General features: G+C 41.7%; 1 protein-coding gene across 2 annotated transcripts in view; it reads right to left on the reverse strand.

Annotated features, from left to right (window-relative positions):
- The window catches only part of LOC111954048 (adhesion G protein-coupled receptor L3), a 314,128-nt gene that overhangs the window by 144,889 nt on the left and 146,169 nt on the right, over positions 1-23,070 (reverse strand). For both annotated transcript variants that reach the window (XM_023973590.1, XM_023973557.1), the window contains exon 6: positions 13,732-14,532. In XM_023973590.1, coding sequence (XP_023829358.1) covers positions 13,732-14,532 — 801 coding nt within the window. The remainder of the gene's footprint in view (positions 1-13,731; positions 14,533-23,070) is intronic.

Here is a 23,070-nt window from a genome sequence, read left to right on the forward strand (position 1 = left end):
ATTTCATAGTTTTGATGTCTTCACTATTATTGTACAATGTAGAAAATAGTACAAATTAAGACAAAACACTTCAAGGAGTAGGTGTGTCCAAACTTTTGACTGGTACTGTAGGTGCATAAATTGGACCATATTGCTGTCCTGCCTGCACAATCGAAATAACGAGTACTTTTGGGTATCAGGGAAAATGTATGCGAGTAAAAAGTACATTATTTTCTTCAGGAATGTAGTGGAGTAAAAGTAAAAGTTGGAAAAAATATAAATAGTAAAGTACATTTACATTTACATTACATTTACATTACAAAGTACAGATGCCCTTTAAAGGACTTTTACACCACTGATGCTACCACTTACATAACAGGCACTTTGACTGAGCAAGGCTCCACGTGGTGATTCATTGATTGACGTAGAGTATGTTGAAGCGTTTATCATTATATGATTTGTTGAACTCGTTTTTCATTAACTGCATATTACATATTGTTTTACATGAATATCACAGTACCTAAGTAAACGTTAGATCCTCAAAACATCAGGTCAAAAGCAAAGCCTACGACGTACTTATAAGCAAACTAAGCCAGTTATATGCATCACAACACCCATTCATACCAATAAAACGGCGCTCAACGATACACCAAACTATTTTTGCTGTCTCAATTCATCCTCTCTCTATAATGACAATTCTTGCAGCGGTAAGCCATACACACCCTTCGATGTGTTTTGGTCACACGATCCCCCCCAGAATGCTGTGCATGTAGTGGAGCTGGAAGGTAAATGATGATGTTGTTTAATGAGCCTTTTGTGGCAGGCCCACAAATCGGTCAGTGGGTCTCCGTGGTATATTTTGCATCGACACATTCGGTAAAACCCTGATATCATCTGACGTGATGAGGTCATAATGGATAGAGGCTGGGTGTTGTTGGGTAATTAATTCCTCATCCCGGCTCCCCGAGACTAGAGAGGTCAGCTGTAGAGGTCACATGTCACTGGGAGAAGGCCATATGCACTGGTACGTGGTCGCACACGCTTGCACACACACACACACACACACACACACACACACACACACACACATCCCCTCTCGCCCACGCAGCTTCTTCCGTACATACTTATTAAGCTACAAGGATATTCTCAAGCACACCTGGGTGCACACACCTATTGTGCCTGTGCACACGCACACACAGACAGTGGTACAACAAACAACAGTTTCCTGTCAAGCCTGAAATGAGGGGTGCTGAGAGCTCACCAGCTCCTTCTCAGGGCCAGAGACAGTCAGGCTTCTGTTGCACTGCACTGTCAAAATGACCGTTGAGTGGTTGAAAGGAGGGCGAGAAGGAGGGGAGTGAAGGGGGAAGAAGAGATTCACAAGGAGGACACATTGTCTCGCTCCCGGGCAAAAAGCCTGGGGTTTGGATTTGAACATTGTCAACCGACAGAGCTGGGGCCGATTGGATAATAAAAAGCCTCTCAGCTAGAACTCCAACACTGCTGATAACAAGCTGATTCAGACTCTTCAAAGGAAACCACAGTGGCCCAGATCAACTCTACTGATAACTCCGTTTCGGTCGGGACTGTCATAGTTCATTCAGGGCAATTTTCGGTGCCAGACGAAGAGTTAGCTTAAGTTGCAAGCACGACATCGGAAAAAAAGATGCTAAAACAACAAAGGCAGAGATGAGACGATCGTCTCTGCTTCTCTTCTAGGCACAGAATATTTTGACGTTTTTTTTGTGCGTGTATCAGGGGAGATGGATGGGGTGGTGTTAGGCTTAAGTGAAGAATCACCTGTCATTCTCTGGAACCACACAGGTGAGCTGTGTATGATTTCTGGATCATGATACAGACTGATTTAGATGATGAATGGCTCCTCTGGTTGAGAACAGAAAACATACACCACGTGATGCATAAATTCCACCACATGAATTGAATGTCTATATGCCACGTTTCGAACGGCTGATATATCAAATCAGCCCCCTGGCCGCTGTGAGAACTAAGCAGGTTTGCCCTTCAAATAGATGTAAACATCATGTTTACTAAGCGTGAGGCAAAGCTCGGGCTACATTTGAAAGTTGTGCAGGACACAAAATGGACAGCGAACAACAAGGAACTAGCAGATCATCTGAAGTTGGTCGCACACTGTGTTTGAATGTGACAAAGACGACAGCACAGCATTGCACAATACACCATTCGAAGCCCAGCAAAGAACTAGAAAACGAGCGATACTGGCATGCGGCAAATCTCAAGCTATATTCCTTACAGGCTTCCATTGTTTCCCCTCCCTTGGTTCAAGCCTTTGTCCATTGGAAAAATAGATTACTATTGTAATCCTAAACCCTAGACACAGTCTTGTCGGTGCCTCACCATGGAAATGATTGCCCTTTGTAGGGAGTCCATCAGACGTGTAATAAGCATGTAGGCTGTAATAAGCATGTAGGCTGTAATATGCATGTAGGCTGTAATAAGCATGTAGGCTGTAATAAGCAGGTAAGACATTTCGCCAAGCAGCCAACATCAGAGGGGCATTATACAGCATGCAAATGGCCGTTTTCAATAAAATGCTTCTGAAACAGCAGCTGAGCGTTGGAAGTAGATCAGGCAATGCATCCATGAATGCATTCCAATAAATCAGGCATAGAGAAAACATTAGCATACTTCATCAGGAGTGCTATAGTCCAGTAACAGCAGCTTCCAAACCCCAGTAACAGCAGCTCTGTCAGTCTGCATCTACCAGTTAGCCATTCTTATTCAATTAAGAAGCTCTCTGTTACTATTGACAAGGCCAAGACTGGCAGGCCTTGCCCAAAACATGCCAGCCTCAGTATGAAGGTCGATGCCCATGTCTTAGGCACCCTCTGGCACGCGCTGCTTCTCTGCCCTGGCCAGATGGCAACAGGTGGCAAGATTACAGCAGGCACGCCAGACAGTGGAGGGACAACGTCTCCTGTGCCGCCTCCCGTGCCCATCCTCCGCAGATGGCCTGAGTTGACAGAAGAATGACTGAGGTTGGCAACCCGGACATATCCAGAGAACAAATGTTGTTGCAGTGTACCAACAAACCAGTCACATGCGGCTGATTGTCACCGACTATAGAGATACATATTAATTTAGAGATATAATTCCAGCCAACCATCAACTAAAAGCGTCTGCTAAATGACCAAAATGTCAATGTCCTAACTAAACATGTCCTTCTTTTAAAAACACCTTGATAAATGTCTGATCTGTAAGTCAATTGAAATGGGCATTTGATAAATTCAGAACTAATGTGTCTTAATGTAATTATTTTGTAGAATCCAGTAAGTTAGTGGTCTGTGTTAATGAATACGTTACATCTACAGTATACCTGTTATAACCCTATAACATGGTATAGCATAATGTGGATCCCCCTGGGAATGCATGCTGGCATATTTTCATCTCTGCACCAATTTCCATCTATGCTGCAAATGGGTCACAGGGATAATAAATGTGATGATGGGCTGTCACAATCTTCAAGAGGCAGAAGGACAATTATTATGCGTTGTTGCATTGCGTTACCCATATCTGCACATGCAAAAATGGGAAACGAAAGCACACGGCTACAGTGCATTCAGAAAGTATTCATACCCCCTTGACTTATTCCACATTTCGTTGCGTTACAGCCTTTTTTCTCACCCATATACACACACACACACACAATACCCCATAATGACAAAGTGAAAACATGTTTTTAGAAATGTTTGTACGTTTATTAAAAATGAAATATAGAAATATCTAATTCACATAAGTATTCACAGCCCTTAGTCAATACATGTTATAATCACCTTTGGCAGAGATTACAGCTCAATCAGCTCAGTCTTTCTGGGTAAGTCTCTAGGAGCATTGCACACCTGGATTTTACAAAACTTGCACATTACATTATTCTTTAGAAAATTCTTCAAGCCATGTCAAGTTGGTTGTTGATCATTGCTAGACAGCCATTTTCAAGCCAATTTAAGTCAAAAAACTGTTACTAGACCACACATGAACATTCAATGTCATCATGGTAAGCAACTCCAGTGTATATTTGGCCTTGTGTTTTAGGTTATTGACCTGATGAAAATGTAATTACTGTCCCAGTGTTTGGTGGAAAGCAGACAACCATGTTTTCTCTAGGATTTTGCCTATGCTTAGCTCCATCCTGTTTTTTTTTTATCCTGAAAAACTCCCTTGTCCTTAACAACTACAAGCATACACATAACATGATGCAGCCACCACTATGCTTGAAAATATGGATTGTGGTACTCAGTAATGTGTTGTATTGGGTTGGGTTTGCCCCAAACATAACACTTTGTATACAGGACAAAAAGTTAATTGCTTTGCCACATTCTTTTGCAGTATTACAGTGGTTGCGCCACAAATTTTTGCGATTATGCTGCGGGACTTAAAGGTAATTTGTGGTTTAGTASAGTACCTTGCGTCACCACTTCATTGCTCCAGACCAGKYCAAGGGGGAGTTAGAGCACTGATTATACTTTTGGGTCCTACAGTGTCTCTAACTGACAATGAATGGCCGACATAAACCTAAATAGAAACGGATAATTGTGCACGAATTCAGTATTACTTACTAAAACTGTGGTTACACTAAGGTTTTTATTAGAATTATTTTGCTCTTACTGTAGTACTGTAGCCCACTCCCGACCGATCACGTTGTACAGTGCCTGAGTGGAGCAATGGTCTAAGACACTGCATAGCAGTGCAAACTGCATTGCTACAGATTCTGGTTCAATACCTGTGCCGGCCTCGACTGGTAGACCCATGAGATGACTGTAGGTTTTTGGTTACTCTCCCTCTAAAAACAGAAATAAATCATTCTAAAWAACAAACTGGCTTTATTACAAATAAGTAACAATGTCTCACCTCATGTTCAAGAATTGCCTTTTTCCTTGCTCATTTTACGTTATTTGAAAACAAAATCTCCAAAATATTGTTATTTTTTAAATAAAGTGATGATTACAATTATTATTACTTTTATTATTAATTTAGAATGATATAAAAGCCCCTTGGATATTCTCACAGATATATTATTAACCCTGTTATTAGCAGGACAATATATATTGGTCATGGCTTCCGAGTGGCACACAATGGGATTGCCTTGCAGTTCTCCAGCTGTATCCACTGAAACAGCCCTGGGCATGCGAGGTTCAAGGCACGAGGGCAGGGGGCACGGGATGGGATGCAGAGCCGCGCACAGAAGACCGACCTAGCCCATGGGGGAGGGAGGAGGAGGAAGGGGGAGGGGGGGTGGAACCCCACCCCGCCACACTGGGTAGCACAGAGCAACACTTTAAGGGGCATTGCACTAATAATGGCGCTGACTGGGGAAACGTTCCCGCTGTTCTTASTGCCAGTCTGCACGTTCAAACTAAAACAATGTAACTAATAATGGCGTGAAAAATGCCCCTTAGATATGAATTCGGAGGGCAGATATTATTAAATATTAAAGCATGAGCCCTCTCACCAAAAGCGTCACTCAGGCCCTCCGATTTGACACACTGAACTCTGTCTGAGAAGTAGTTGGTGAACCAGGCGAGGCAATCATTTGAGAAACCAAGGCTGTTGAGTCTGCCGATAAGAATGTGGTGATTGACATAGTCGAAAGCCTTGGCCAGGTCGATGAATACAGCTGCACAGTARTGTCTCTTATCGATGGAGGTTATGATATTGTTTAGGACCTTGAGTGTTGCTGAGGTGCACCCGTGACCAGCTCGGAAACCAGATTGCATAGCGGAGAAGGTGTGGTGGGATTCGAAATGGTTGGTGATCTGTTTGTTAACTTGGCTTTCGAAGACCTTTCGAAGGCAGTGTAGGATAAATATAGGTCTGTAGCAGTTTGGGTCTAGAGTGTATCCCCCTTTGAAGAGGGGGCTGTCCGCGGCAGCTTTCCTATCTTTGGGGATCTCAGACYATACAAAAGATGTCGAACAGGCTAGTAATAGGGGTTGCAACAATTTCAGCTGATCATTTTAGAAAGAGAGGGTCCAGATTGTCTAGCCCAGCTGATTTGTAGGGGTCCAGCTTTTGCAGCTCTTTCAGTACATCAGCTATCTGGATTTGGGTGAAGGAAAAATGGGGGAGGCTTCGGCAAGTTGCTGTGGGGGGGTGCAGGGCTGTAGACCAGGGTAGGGGTAGCCAGGTGGAAAGCATGGCCAGCCGTAGAAAAATGCTTATTGAAATTCTCAATTATCGTGGATTTAATCGGTGGTGACAGTGTTTCCTAGCCTCGGTGCAGTGGGCAGCTGGGAGGAGGTGCTCTTATTCTCCATGGACTTTACAGTATCCAAGAACATTTTGGAGTTTGTGCTGCAGGATGCAAATTTCWGTTTGAAAAAGCTAGACTTTGCTTTCCTAACTGCCTGTGTATATTAGTAAATAGCCCAGTACTGTAGCCTACTCCCGACCGTCACGTTATACAGTGCCATATTTTCCGTTCCATCCTAACGGAAATCCAGAGGGTTTTTCGTTTTTCTTGGAATAGAAACAACATGATATTAATCAAATTAATTAAGCAACATTTCTTGAAATCAGTCCCATATACTATGTTCTTACAAAAAAAGGTTTTAAATTCTCTAGTACAGCCACTATTGAAGGTTATCAAATGCTTCTCAAAGATGCCCTCTGGTGGTCAAACTAGCACTAACGGTACCAGTTAGGTACCACACTCAAATAACGTGCCATAGAATTCTGCGGCACCATGCAAGCTGTGCCGCAGTAACTGTTTTAAAGTTACCATTGGCCTCATGGTGAAATCCATGAGCGGTTTCCTTCCTCTCCAGCAACTGAGTTAGGAAGGACAACTGTATCTTTGTCGTGACTGGGTGTAATGATACACCATACAAAGTGTAATTAATAACTTCACCATGCTTAAAAGGGATATTATTCTATGTCTGCTTTTTATATTTACCCATCTACCAATAGGTGCCATTCTTTGAGAGGCATTGAAAAACCTACCTGGTCTTTGTGGTTGAATCTGTGTTTGAAATTCACTGCTCGACTGTGGGACCTTACAGATAATACTATTATTTCACACAAGAGTGAGTCCATGCAACTTATTATGTGACCTGTTAAGCACATTTTCACACCTAAACATATTTAGGCTTGCCATTACAAAGGGGTTGAATACATATTGACTCAAGACATTTCAGCTTTTCATGCTTTATTAATTAGTAAACATTTCTAAAAACATCATTCCACTTTGACATTATATGGGGCGTTGTGTGTGTAAGCCAGTGACACAAAATCTCAATTTAATCTATTTTAAATTCAGGCTGTAAAACAATAAAATGAAGAAAAAGTCAAGGGGTGTGAGTACTTTCTGAAGGCACTGTATGTGCTCTCACACACACACACATACACCTCCCCCTGCCACCCACCCACACACACCCACCCACACACACCAAGCAGGCACCAGTAGCAGGTGTCTGAGCCTAAGGCAGGGTAAATTCTCTCAAGTGATTGCCTGCACTAAGTAGGCTTGTGGACTGTCTCCTCTGCTCACTGTGGCAGATTAGTATTAGTGAGACAGCCGGAACGTCCAGCTGAATTCATACGGACTCTTGTTTTCCTCTTTCATTATCTTTAGATCGTTCAATCTGTATGTTTACTATTAATGGCAAGTCTGCTATTTCAAACCTACACGTATCCATGAGAAATAGATTCACATGAACATTTAAGTGTTCCCATATTACAGTATAATGTTCATTCTTGTCTGCTTTCCCCCCCCAACTATTCTCCCTCAGATGTGTATTTTGCCTGATGGAGTGGGCTTATAAAATAAAACTGTCAGACACATAAAAACAGGCCTCCCTCTTTCTTCCACTTTATATTTCCATATTTATTGGCAATTCCCGCCCCCCCAAAAAAATTGCATGCCCCTTTGTAAAGAAGTTTTGGATGTGTCATCTATCCTCGATCTGTTCTCTGGAGAGATTGAGGTATCGGTTCTCCAAGAGCAATTATAAACTGGGTGGTTCGAACCCTGAATGCTGATTGGCTGAAAGCCATGGTATCTCAGACCATATACCACGGGTAAGACAAAATATTTTTACTGTTCTAATTACGTTGGTAACCAGTTTATTATAGCAATAAGGCACCTCAGGGGTTTGTGGTATATGGCCAATATACCACGGCTAAAGGCTGTATCCAGGCACTCCGCGTTGTGCATAAGAKCAGCTCATAGCCGTTGTATATTGGCCGTATACCACACCCCCTCGTGCCTTATTGCTAAATGATGCTCTTATAACTAATTGTTGATAATCGTACCACTGCCTTGCCTACAGACATACAAATTATGTCCCRTAAGCATTTGGATTATTTTCCATTTGTAAGTTTCATTCTTTCTTTTTTTTTACCCCTTTTTCTCCCCAATTTTGTGTTATCCAACTGGTAGTTGCAGCGATGGGACAAGACTGTAACTCCCGTACAGACTCGGGAGAGGCGAAGGTCGAGAGCCGTGTGTCCTCCGAAACACAACCCAACCWAGCCGCACTGCTTCTTGACACAGTGCCCACTTAACCCGGAAGCCAGCCGCACCAATGTGTCGGAGGAAACACTGTACACCTGGTGACCACGTCAGCGTGCTCGGCCCGCCACAGGAGTTGCTAGAGCGAGATGGGGCATAGACATTCCTGCCGGCCAACCCCTCCCCTAACCCGGACGACGCTGGGCCAATTGTGCGCCGCCCCATGGGTCTCCCGCTCGCGACACAGCCTGGACTGGAACCCAGGATCTCTAGCGGCACACTTAGACCACTGCGCCACTCGGCAGGCCCACAGTTTCATTCTTAAGTATGTAACATGGAATACGACGACATGTCTAGCAGCAACATTTCTGCAATATATCTGTACTATTTCCACAACATTTGATGGAATAAACATCAGTCATAAAGCATATATACAGTAGCCACAGCTGTTCTCGTCATCTTTTTTTTTAACCTTTATTTAACTAGGCAAGTCAGTTAAGAACAAATTCTTATTTTCAATGACGGCCTAGGAACAGTGGGTTAACTGCCTTGTTCAGGGGCAGAACGACAGATTTTTACCTTGTGAGCTCAGGGATTCGATCTTGCAAACTTTCGGTTACTAGTCCAATGCTCTAACCACTAGGCTACCTGCCGCTCCATCTTATTCAGTTTCATCCACCAACCAATCAGAAACAATGCACACCTACTGTATGCATCACAATTCYTCATATAAGACTATGCACCCAACCAACTCTGCGAATCAAACCCACTACAAAAGGGAAAACCAAACAGCATTCCAAAAATGCATTCCCAGAATCCCATGCAAAACGCCTGTGCCCATAGCCGCGTGGCATGGCGTGCTGAGCTAAGACCCAGCTGTGGGCATTGACATGACTCCCCTGCTCCATTTCCCATGCTCCATCGCCATAGCAGCTCATGCGTCGCGTGCCTATGGGGGTTTGGGAGGCGGGGTAGAGGTGGTACTGAGCCTGTGTGGCGGGAATCTTACGCAACATCACCTCGCCGTTGGTGTTAGCTCCCTGTGATTACATCATCAGTGGTCTGGTCAGGGAGAGAGCATATCCTGTGCGTATGTATGTCACCCTCATGTTAATGTTTTCGCTGCAGTAAGGTACAGGTGAGGTTGACTGGTCAATTGTGTTGCGCAACATCTGTAGCAAGGCATTTCATGGAAAGTCCCAGTCCTGTAGTTTTTACAGCAAATTAACTGAATCCATTTGAGATACAGTACCTGAAGTGTGATGATGGCTAACCCATAATATCAACTCATAACATGAATCCATACTGATCAATTTGACAATGACCACACTCCTTGCACCAAATACATCAAAAATCCCATCCCGGAACCAAATAGTGCACGTCAATTTACATATTGACCCATCTATCGTGCGTCATTCGACTCAATCATTCACTCCAGATCAGTCTGTTTATCTGGCGCTGTTTGTCTCGGACACTTCATCTATCTACTTTATCTATCAGTTAACTGGATTTATCAACTGTGTCCGTCGCTCTCTTTTTCCCCCTCTACCTTCCTATCCTCTGTCAGCAGCCTCCTTGCTCGCCCGTTRGGAGGTCAGCCCATTCCGCACCATGGGATACTGAACTGATACTCCCTGGAGACTGAAAGGTCCATTACTCTATGCGAGAGAGAGGGGGGCAGAGCGTCACTAGGTAATGTTCTGCAGCTTGCCTCCCAAATGCATGTAAAAGCATTGCTTGATACACCGTCATTTAATAAGGCAAGCGGCTAACAAGTGTTGTTTTTGCTTAAAGGAAGGGTTCACCCATTTTGAATTGTATTTTATTTTTGTGCAACTCTGAGTGATGTACTATCGATTCCCTGGGTCATTACTTGTTTTCATGTGTATCGGAGTTATTGACGTTCAAGCAGGCAGAAATCCGGGCAGTATGACATAGCACAGTGATAAAGTCGCTCTCACTACACTGGAAGTTAATAGAAATACGTCTTCTAGATCGCAAAAACGTTTATCATACATGTCAGATTTCAATACTGGCTGATGTCATAACTCGGGAGGATGTCTCCTCTCGAATGAGCCATTAATCATATTTTTGCAATATTCCTACCTCGAGAAATGTGTAATTTAACGGAGGGTCTAGCACATTTTTCGTATTTGTCTGCATCTTTAGTCCAGGGTGCATCGCATGGTGCCGTTGCCAGATATATTATAGAAAGGAGATAYCAATCCAATGAATGAAGGAACATATAATGCCCCACCCAGCAGACTGTAGACCAATCGCGTTRACGTTGTCATGCTGCGTCACACGGTTGCTAAGCTAATCGTCACGCAATCCCTTCTCAAAGTCAAATCATTCAAATTGTATTTGTCACATGCGCCGAATACAACACCTTACCGTGAAATACTTACTTACAAGCCCTTAACCAACAATGCAGTTCAGTGTATATGTTAAGAAACGTYCCCATTTTCCTTGTAAGTACGTAACGTCACGATTCCAAAGCTTTACGATACTACAGATAGCAAGTTAATTACAGTGGGGAGAAAAAGTATTTAGTCAGCCACTAATTGGTGGCTGACTAAATACTTTTTTGCCCCACTGTATCTCACATCTTGGAAAGGTTTTGTAAAAAAAATTTAATAATAATTTCACTCCTATTCACTCCTTGAAGGAGAGCGCTCCTTGTTCCAGAATCGCCCAGAATGCACAGCGCGGACCATTGATGTAGCATGYGCAACATTTACCATTGCCTCAAAAGTATATCTGCCGTTGCAAATGTCAAACTCCACTCTGTGAAGCACWTTGATCTGCAGGTTGAACATGGTGAGATTGTAGACTCCTAAATTGATAGCTGTAAAATCGCCTCAACAAACTGCACTAACTAGCTGCTTCKCCTGCTGATATTTGTCTTTGGTATTACTGTGTGTAGCTACGTTTGCTAGCTAGCCAGCAAGCCCATAGCGAGAGCACTGCAMTGTGGATTTTGTAATCAACTTGATCTGCAACAGATTTCCACAATGATTTTCCATGTTGCTACCAACTTTACTATAACGCCAAAATMAAACATTTGTTCACAAAAAATATTGTTCTCACTGTTATTTAACACTGTAAATTAAATGAATTAGGGTGGATTTTTCKTTTAAGCAACAACAAGGGAAGCAATTATGTGTAGCTCCTATGTGTAAACCCTATGGTTGTGTGAAGTGAAACCTCTAGGGTCAGGCATAAGTCAAATCACARAACAGAACTATGCTGCCTTTGATGTCTAGACTAGGTTGGATATAGGCAATTCCACAGTAACAGAGTGATGCTAAGACAAAGATTTTCCCTTTGYKATYRATMRCAAACAAAAACTAAATTATTGCAAAGTTAAACCATACAACAACGTGCAAAGACTACTTTTAACACTTTTTTCAAAGACTACTTTTAACACTACTTTTTCCACAGAACAAAAAACATTTACTTTGCTAACATTTGCTAACAGAATGACGGTTTGTGTAGCCCCTATGGGTTGTGGGAAGTGAAACCTCTAGGGTCAGGCGTACGTGAAGTCACATAACAGAACTCCGCTGCCTTTCCCGCAGATCCCAGCGGTACGGAGAGGTGTCATGGTAGTTGGCGTTGATGGCCTCGTCCYCTCTTGATGCGRGTGCGCAGGTCGAACTTGACGATGTTACGCGTGCGCTCCTTGTTGAAGAACAGTGCATCATCGTATACTACAACGCGGTGAGGTAGTTTGTACGTGGTCTCGCCACTCATGACACGCAGGTCAAACTTGACAATGTTGTGCATGCAACAACGTCAATCATTCGTTTTTGTTCGACATACATTTTAAAGTGAAAAATCAACTGACTGTGGAATTGCTGAGATTCTGGGAAAAAAGTAATTTCATTTAAAAACTGCAGGTGACCTACATGTACATATTACCTCAATATATATATATATATATATATATATATCGAATACAACCGGTACCCCCTGTATATAGCCTCGCTACTGTTATTTTACTGCTGCTCTTTAATTATTATATATATATTTATTTTTTATTTTTATTGAAACACTTATTTTTCTTAAAACTTCATAGTTGGTTAAGGGCTTGTAAGTAAGCATTTCACTGTAAGGTCTGCACCTGTTGTATTCGACGCATGTGACAAATAAAATGTTATTTGATTTGATTTCCACCAGTGAGGATGGTAAAGACTTCACAGCCAAATAACATGTGACACTTCAGACCAGGCTGTTAATGAGCCAGTGCAAAGAATTACCTTGGCATGTCAAAACTATTTGGGGTAGGCTTGATGACTACTTTTAAAGAAGGAGCATCGGAGGGAAGAATTTTTACTTTTTCTTAAAAAGAGTTGTGGCAAGTTTAATGAGAGCAGTCATCTGTCTTTACAAAGGTGACAGGTACCGTAAGAGAGACAGACAGACAAACTTTGAGAACAGACTAAAAAGGTAAACAAACAACTCTTGTAGTTCTATTAACCTTCTGTCAGAATTATATAGAAAATAATGTCATATCTAATAAACAGCAGAAACTAGGGATAACTACCCAGAAATACAATCCCCGCGAGAAAAAATAACTAACCAATCACGTGACCGCAAACAAATTATTTAGTTTTTTGAACGCAAATCCTTTTTTTCTCRGACAGTTAAAATGTCTTGTAACACAACAATGTGACTGCAGTTATTACATTTTCCCACAGCTGGTGTGTGGTTTGCTTGTTTTTTRCCCTCTCATTCAAGGGGTTTAATTAAATGGCAAAAGGAGGATGACACATTGAGGTGTCATATTCCATAGCTAATTATCACCAACCCATACACTCGCAATAGTGCTAACGTGTAACAATACACATACTTCCTCTTCATTTACTCTGCTCTTTACTCTCCAATTAAAAAAAGCCTACCAATCATAATGTCAAACAAGCTAGAAACATGACAACTGACACTCATAGGCCATGAGTATGAAAGCGAAGCCATTTGTATTCAATTACACTTATCGCAACACTGAAATGTGCTAAAATGTATACATTTTGAACAGTGTTTCACTGACTTCGAGTAAAGACCTTTGAGAAAATGTTAACAAACCATATGTCTTCTATCCACACACAGTAGCCTCAACAACCTCCCTTTCTCTTCTCCTGCCATCAAAACGACTGCAAGCACTATTAACGTCTACCAAAGATACCAACATCTCTCTGAATTACCAACAAGCTAGTGAAAGACATGAAACAGAAGAGCGAAAAAATAAGAAAATGTGGGCCTACCTGGTCTACCGTCCAAGGCACCAAAGTCCAGCGAGTACTTGACCACGTGGTAATTGTTCCACACGTACAGCAGGTTGTCCCGCGGGTTGTAATCCACGGCGGCGATGTACTGGTACGAGTTGGGGAAGGGGATGTCCAGGAAGCCATCTTTACTCAGCTCCGTGTTGTAGATATAGTCGATCTTGTTCCCTGTCGCCTCGTTGTCGTCGTCTTCGTAGACCGACTTCACCACGTAGAGAATCCCGCAGATCATGAAGGAGTTGGAGGCCGAGCGCTTGTCGTAGGCGGTGTCCCAGGTTCCTTCCACGCGGAGGGTGTAGGGGTTGAGCTGGCTGATGACGATGCGCCCGTTGTTTTGCTCCGTGGCGTAGATGACCCACAGGCCGTTCTCGTCTACGGCGAGATCGATGTCCGACTTGCCGCCCCAGCGGTACGGCGASGTGTCGTGGTAGTTGGCGTTGGCGATGATGGCCTCACCGCTCTTGATGCGCGTGCGCAGGTCAAACTTGACGATGTTGCGCGTGCGCTCCTTGTTGAAGAACAGTGCGCCGTCGTATACTACAAAGCCTGTGCCGTCGACACGGTGCGGTAGTTTGTATGTGGTCGTGGGTCGCCCGGCGATGAAGTCCTCTTTGGAYGAGTACTCGGTCAGCGTGTCCGTGCGGTATGGRGTCCAGGGCATGTAGTAGATCTTGTCAGAGGCCTGGAGGGGGTCTTTACACCAGGCACCGGATTGGTGGTCTGACTCAAAGAGGTGTTCGCTCTGGTACACCCCTCGCAGCAAGCCGGGGCACAGGAATACTGAGGAGCCAAAATGGAGGAAAGACAAACACAGAGAGTTACTTTGGCATGAATGGGACATCAGTAATAGGACTACTGCAACTAGGACAAAGAAGGAAATCATTGCTTTCACRTCGACTTAAATGATCAAGACATTAACTAAGTTTACAATACGTTAGCTTTAATATCTTGTATTGCTTTATGAATGTTCAATAACAAATAGAACAGGGAAAATACAGTGAGCTCCAAAAGTATTGGGYCAGTGACACATTTGTTGTRGGTTTTGGCTCTGTACTCCAGCACTTTGGATTTGAAATGATACAATGACTATTAGGTTAAAGTGCAGACTGTCAGCGGCAGGMAGCCTAGTGGTTAGAGCTTTGGGCCAGTAATCGAAAGTTTGCTAGATCGAATCCCTGTCGTTCAGCGCCTGAACAAGGCAGTTAACCCACTGTTCCTAGGCCGTCATTGTAAATAAGAATTTGTTCTTATTTTAACTGACTTGCCTATTTAAATTAAGGTTAAATATATATATTTTTTAATAAAATAACATTTGAGGGCATGTTCATCCATATCGGGTGAACCATTACAGCAATTCTTGTACATAGTCCCTTCATTTTAGGGGACCAAAAGTCTTGGGACAAATTGACTTATTTATTAGTCAAAAGTTTAGTATTTGGTTCCATATTCCTAGTACGCAATAATTACATCAAGCGTGTGACTCTACAAACTTGTTGGAATCATTTGCTGTTTGTTTTGGTTGCGTTTCATATCATTTTGTGCCCATTAGAAACAAATGGTAAATAATGTATTGTGTCATTTTGGAGTCACTTGTATTGTAAATAAGACTGTTTTCTAAACACTACTACATTAATGTGGATGCAACCATGGTTACGGATATGAATGAATCGTGAATGATACTTATGCCACTGATTAAAATTCACGATTCATTCAGGATTATCCGCACTCATGGTAGCATCCACATTAATGTAGACGTGTGTAGAAACATATTCTATTCTTATTCACAACGTGACAAATACAAAGTGACAACAAAATGACACTACATTATTTACCATTCATTTCTATTGGGCACAAAATGATCTGAAACACAACCAAAACAGAAAATGCATCCAACAAGTTTGTGAAGTCACAAGCTTGATAAAGTCATGCATGCTATGGGACCAATTACAACTTTAATACACAAGTGAATTTTTCCCAATGCCTTTAGTCCCCTAAAATGGGGGTGATTATGTAAAAAAAAAGTGCTGTAAAATCCTCAAATTAAAGCTGCACTTTAACCTCATAGTCATTTTATCATTTAAAAATCAGAGCCAAAGTCCAGAGCCAAAACAACATTTTGTCACTATCCCAATACTTGGAGCTCACTGTAGCTGTCAATGTTGAATAAATACATAAAAAACAACGTTCGAGGCTAATATAACTTCGCAACATACACATGTACATACACACACATAGGGCAATGATTTCTCATTACACCAGCCTATCCACATAATTACAAAAGGCATGTAATCAGTGCCAAAATCAATGTAATACAAAAAGCAATACATTCCATCCACTTATTGCATCCATCCCATCTCCTCCGAGCTATCAGTGGTTAAGGAATAACATTAATATGGACGTCTAATACAAAAAAAKAAACATTAAAAGATTTTGATAAATAGTGCAAGCATACTTATTGGCAGCTGGGGCCCGGGAACACAACAATGACTATCAATATTAATACATCAGAATATTTGTTTCATTACTTCGGACGCTGGAGATATCTTCGGTCTGTGACATTATGATTTAAAATGCATCTGCGTTCTAAACTAATTATACCCTAACTGGTTTGTACTCAAATCTTATGAAGCGATGCAGCATATGAGTCGATAGTGTGCATCCCTTGCCGAAGGTGATTCTGTTTCAAGATCGATTAATCCTGGACCTCCGACTGAGTAAATTTCAAGTTGGCCATCTTGATAAAAAGATTACATTTGAATTTAAATCTTACTCATACGAATGTAATACACGGAGCACGTCATGTATTGGGACTACAACAAAACACAGCTTTATCTAAAGGGGAGCAATGACAGTGCCTCTTGAATTTATATTTATATTTTTTGTAGATTTACTTATGCTCTCGAAAACACTCTAATACCATTTATATGATAACATATATAATCTTAGTCCATTTAAAATGCAACAATAACACAGATACTGTTAAAAGTAGAGATAAGGTTTGAAATAGGTCTATACTTTTAAAAAGAGTGATTTGACCATAGCATGTGATACTGATTCTAAGAGCAGCGCTGGTGTCAAGCGCTAGACGAAAGCAACAAAGAATTAAGATAACTAACTTGGGTGGAAGTGTTAGCCTAAGATTCAGGGTGCAGTACACGAACGAACAAAAACAGAACGTACGCGAAAGCTTCTATGATTCTGACGGGCGAGGAAGAGGACACAGTCGGTGACAGGTTCTTCCCGAGGATTTGGGCGGAGGTGAAAGCAGTGTGCTCGGAGAAGAAAAACAAGCCTTACTCCTCTGTAACCTCTTAAGATTAAACATGTTATCTACTTGCATGTGAATAATATATGGTGATTCCAGCCGTCGACAGCACGCCTCCCTTGGCACGCATCTAGACAAGCACAAAAATGCTAAGAGGGTCTCTACGGTTTAAGAAGGCTTTTGAAATCTAATGTGCCCGGTCGGTATTCCTCTACTGACAGGACAGAAACCGGGCTGGCTGCGTCCCATATCACACACTGATCCAAATTTAAGCTCWGGTTGAAAGTAATGCACTATATAGGGAGGAGGATGTCATTTGGGACYTACGTGGAGCTTTGAAGAGGCCGTTAGAAATGGATCCCAACACCCSAGACAAGGAGGTAAGTGACAGTGAAGGTTATTAGAAAGGAAACAAGGAATTAACAAGTGGCGGCGAGAGAAAACATGACTTAACAATAATATTGGTGATAATAACAAGCGTTCATTGGTCAGATATGCTCCTCTTTGCTTCAATTACCTACATTTGCATCATCTAGCTATTTAGAGGGAACTCTACTGTGAACTGCAAATGACTGATTCAGTGGTTAAACTAGGGGAGTACATAGCATAGCTGGTAGACAGCAGTTGAAACCACAGAGATCTTATGAAGCCTATATGATGCTATATGTATACTGAACAAAAATATAAACGCTACATGCAACAATTTCAAAGATTATACTGAGTTACAGTTCATATAAGGAAATCAGTCAATTGAAATAAATTCATTAGGGCCTAGTATATGGATTTTACATGACTGGGCAGGGGTGCAGACATGGGTGGGCTTGGGAGGGRATAGGCCCAAACACTTGAGAGCCAGATGTGGAGGTCCTGGGCTGGCGTGGTTACATGTGGTCTGCGTTTGTGAGTCCGGTTGGACGTACTGCCAAATTCTCTAAAACGATGTTGGAGGCAGCTTATGGTAGAGATATTAACATTACATTTTCTGGCAACAGCTCTGGTGGACATTCCTGCAGTCAGCATGCCAATTGCACGCTCCCTCAAAACTTGAGACATCTGTGGCATTGTGTTGTGTGACAAAACAGCACATTTTAGAGTGGCTGATTAATTGTCCCCAGCACAAGGTGCACCTGTGTAATGGCCATGCTGTTTAATCAGCTTCTTGGTATGCCACACTTGTTAGGTGGATGGAATATCTTGGCAAAGGAGAAATGCTCACAAACAGGAATGTAAACACATATGTGAGAAATAAGCTTTTTGTGCGTATGGAACACTTCTGGTATATTTTATTTCAGCTCATGAAACATGGGACCAACACTACACATGTTGTGTTTATATTTTTGTTCAGTATAATTCTATGGTTAAAACATAACCTGGTCTCAGAGCATTTCATATTATTCRGTATGGAAATRCGAGGCACTCGATTTAGTATGATATGTTACATTTCGTATGGTATGTATTAATTTGTGGATGTCCATCACCCATTTCATATGATATGTTATGAATTACAATTCGTATTATATGTTTTTGCKAAACGTACAATATGTTACGAATTTGCTAAACGTGTGATATATTACGAAATCTAGCTAGCTCGCTAACGTTAGCTAAGCTAGGGGTTAGGGTTACGTTTAGGAGTTCGGTTAAAGGGTTAAGTTTAGGGTTAGGGGAAGAGTTAGTTATTAAAAGGGTTATGGTTAGGGGAAGAGTTAGTTAAAAGGGTTATGGTTAGGTGAAGGGTTAGCTAACATGCTAAGTCGTTTTAAAACAGATATAAAGTAGTTGAACGGTTGCTAATTAGCTAAAATTGTCCGTGATGAGATTTGAACTCGCAACCAACCTGCTTTCATTTTTGACAATAGTTTTTGCCTTAAGTAACCATTGGTCTTATGTAACCATACCAAATATAACATATCATACTAAATTGAGTGTCTCGGATTTACGTACTCTACCAGTCAAAAGTTTTAAAACACCTACTCATTCTAATGTTTTTCTTTATTTTTACTATTTTCTACATTGTAGAATAATAGTGAAGACATCAAAACTATGAATTAACACATATGGAATCATGTAGTAACCCCAAAAAAGTGCTAAACAAATCTAAATATATTTTATATTTGAGATTCTTCAAAGTAGCCACCCTTTGCCTTGATGACAGCTTTGCACACTCTTGGCTTTGACATGAATTGTTCGGATATTACTGTTCTACAATGTAGAAAATAGTAAAAATAAAGAAAAACCCTTGAATGAGTAGGTGTTCTAAAACTTTTGACTGGTAGTATACATACTAATATGAAATGCTCTGAGACCAGGTTGTGAAAAGGTTATGGCTCAACATAACATTTTAGCCAGACATTTTATGCTAGTGTCAAAATGTTGATATTTGTTCTATCGGTGCCCCTGAACTTAAACATGACTTGATTTCTCAAGGGCCAGGGCCAAAACATATAAACAACAACTACTTCCACAAAACTGGGTCTCGGGCTCAGGTGCAGTAGTAGACTATCCTATCATGTATGGTAGCATGTCAAATCCATAATATATTAACATATGGGTACACCCACATGTTAATATATTGTTGTTTTTATGTTTTGGCCCTGGCCCTTGAGAAATCAAGTCAAGTACATTCTGCCATATTGACTYGGAGTCACTGAAGGTTACATCATCATCATGTTAGGCCTATAATCTGAAATTCTGACAGTTTATTGAGCGAGGCTATTGATTGGCGTCCACACATCTGGTTTTTAATATGCTGCTGCTGAGTAACATGAACAGAATAACTTTCAATTACATCGGAAATAGAATGTTCTGGATATATAAAGATAGTGAATGAAAGATATGGAGTGGGGTGCATGCGAAGTGTATTACGGTAGAACGATAGTCATCCGTTTTACTATGTTAAGGGACATTTTGACACTGTAAATGCAGTGATATTGTCAAAATACTATCCGAACAATTCTAAACATTAAAATGTGACTTGTATCTGTACTATTGAAATAATCTTTGCTTTGCATTAACTTCATAGAATTTCATCACAGGTTCTGTATTCTACAAGTTTCCTGACAAGTGTTGGCAGTGTTTTAGTCTAGATTGATTGACACTAGCGCCTTTTACATAAAAAATAAATAAAAATGGAGACCACAATTTCCATCACCAACGATATTACTTGATGTTGGACCCCACCTTTTTTATGAGAAAGAACATTACAGACATGGTTATCACTACCAGTAGACACATTAAATTAGCAGACATGAGAAGGTCATTAAAAAGCAGATGGATGACACAAGAGAAAAGCTGCTATGGCAACCCCCATCACCAAGCAAAGCATGAATCCCAGTGAACTCTAGGTGAAATAAAGGAGTGGGCATTTAGTTACCTTTTTGTTCCACTTCTATTTTAGGCATGAGGAGAGAAAAGAAGAGAGAGAGAGAGAGATACAGAATAGATTAATGATGCGATAATTTGCAAAAGAGTCAAGTTTACCTCAGCAGGTCAAACACATTGGAACAATAGCACAGTGGATCATGAGGTTGGTTAGTAGCAGAGTAGTTGTGACCAAACATTTAATGACAAAGCTCTGGGAAGGAAGTGTGTCGCTCGTCACACACAGCCTGTGGGGGAAAAGAGAGATTAAGTAATATCTTTAGACGCGTGAACACGGCTTTGAAGTGATGAGAACGCCAAGTTGGCGGGAGGGAGAGAGAAAAAAGAAACGCTAAATGACTTGTCCAGAAGTCAACTCCAGAGGCGTTCATTAAAAACGGCAGAACATACGGTTGCATTCCATATAGACTCCTTCAGTCTGGCTGAACGCTCGTTCAGGAGTCACACGAGAGGGAACACGAGTGCATCATGTGCAGATTGGAAGGGAAAAAAACAAATTTTCTTTAAATTGATAACTGGTGATTTATCACCTGTGGGTTGATAAGGCTATAACAATTAATAGCATATGGCCACCTCCATTATAGTGCTAGCAGGAGAGAAGGGACGCAAATGTAATCATTTGTTCATATTGCAAATTCCCTTTGCAGATGCGAAACTGTCGACAACCATCATGAGTAATTGTTGAATCAATCATAACCACAGCAAACCTGTGCCTATCTATGCTAGGGAAGCCAGACAGACAGACCAACAATGTCTATGTTTTTGTATGATTCACTTGTGTTACGTATGGATTCATGCTGCTATTCAACCTCCTCATTGTATACACTGATTGTATGGTCTTCTGGTGAGGAGTGGCGGGACTTTAACGTACAGTGGCATGTAGCCCTGTTCGCCAGCCATGTGTGTCAAAGACTGTCCAGTGAGACTAAGTGTAATATTACTGTACGGTTTGAATTTGAACTTTATTCAGTAATCATTGTTGTAGATGCCTCTAGTCAGTGTATGCTGGTATAGAAGGGTTTGTTTGCTGGTCTAAGACTTGCAAGCAAGTCTAAATGTAATATAAATACTGTATGTAACAAAATGATTGCAGCAATTGTTGCACTTACAAACTACATGATTATCTAGACATGTATTTGCTGTTAGTCCCTGTGGTCTGTGCTTCAAAGTTTCCACTCGGTAAAGATCTTGGATCAGCTTCCCCTCCCCCAATTCTAATCTTAACCATTAGTGAGTCTAATAACCTGTCCAGGGAATGCGGTCGAAAATTAGCCGGCTGGCTAAAATCGACATTTTCCAAAATGTTGATTAACGTGCACCGTTCCTGTAAAAATAAAAGTAAAGTTTAGGGGCAACTTAGGTTTAGGCCTCACTCCCCCCTATCTGAGATATCTACTGCAGCCCTCATCCTCCACATACAACACCRGTTCTGCCAGTCACAATCCGCTAAAGGTCCCCAAAGCACACACATCCCTGGGTCACTCGTCTTTTCAGTTCGCTGCAGCTAGCGACTGGAACGAGCTGCAACAAAACACTCAAACTGGACAGTTTTATCTCAATCTCTTCATTCAAAGACTCAATCGTGAACACTATTACTGACAGTTGTGGCTGCTTTGCGTGATGTATTCTTGTCTCTACCTTCTTGCCCTTTGTGCCCAACAATTTTTGTACCCTGTTTTGTGCCGCTACCATGTTGTGCTGCTGCTATGTTGTGTTMCTACCATGCTGTGTTMTCATGTGTTGCTGCCATGCTATGTTGTTGTCTTAAGTCTTTCTTTATGTCGTGTTGTGGTGTCTCTTGTCGTGATGTGTGTTTTGTCCTATATTTTTATGTAATTTATTTTTAATCCCAGCCCCCATCCCCGCAGGAGGCCTTTTGCCTTTTGGTAGGCCYTCACTGTAAATAATAATTTGTTCTTAACTGACTAGCCTAGTTAAATAAAGGTTAAATAAATCAAATTAAATAAATACTCCATAAGGTTCTAGTCTATAAGGCGCTGGTTCCCTGGTGGGGTTAACGGCAGGACAGGCATCTGCCCCCATGGGACTGCTCCCCTCCCCTAAATCTAATAAAACCAAATTAACCCCAGTTAGCAGGGCAGTTCCTCCTCAAAACTGTGTGGAAGAGAGAGGGGGGCAGTGCACAGAGAGAGGGGGGCAGTGCACAGAGAGAGGGGGGGGCAGTGCACAGAGAGAGGGGAGTGCCAGTGCACAGAGAGAGGGGGGCAGTCGAGGCAGTGCACAGAGAGAGGGAAATGAAAGGGGAGAGTAAGAAAGAGGAGGGATGATGAGGCACAGAGAGAGCCAGAAGGAAAAAACAGAGAGAGGAAGGGAGGAAGAGAGCGAAGCACAGAAAGAGAAAGAAAGTGAGTCAAAACTGGATATTGAGGAACAGAGAAAGGCACAGAGATACATTGAAGGACAAGAACAAAAGGGGAAGAGAGGGGGGGAGAATGAGAGAGAAAGAGATAAGATTTAATTATGTTTTCAAAAAGACTCATACTGTGCCTGACCACGCACCGTTGATATTGCAACTCAATATATTCTGATCCCTTGTTGTTTGGACTTGATCTTCACGAAGCGTTAGGAATGATCAATTCAGCCATATTTCAGCTACAGTATATCAATGATGACCACAGCTTGAAACTGGGAATGGACAAGCACACAGAACACAA

This window comes from Salvelinus sp. IW2-2015, linkage group LG3, assembly GCF_002910315.2.
Source record: "Salvelinus sp. IW2-2015 linkage group LG3, ASM291031v2, whole genome shotgun sequence".
Taxonomy (NCBI): domain Eukaryota; kingdom Metazoa; phylum Chordata; class Actinopteri; order Salmoniformes; family Salmonidae; genus Salvelinus; species Salvelinus sp. IW2-2015.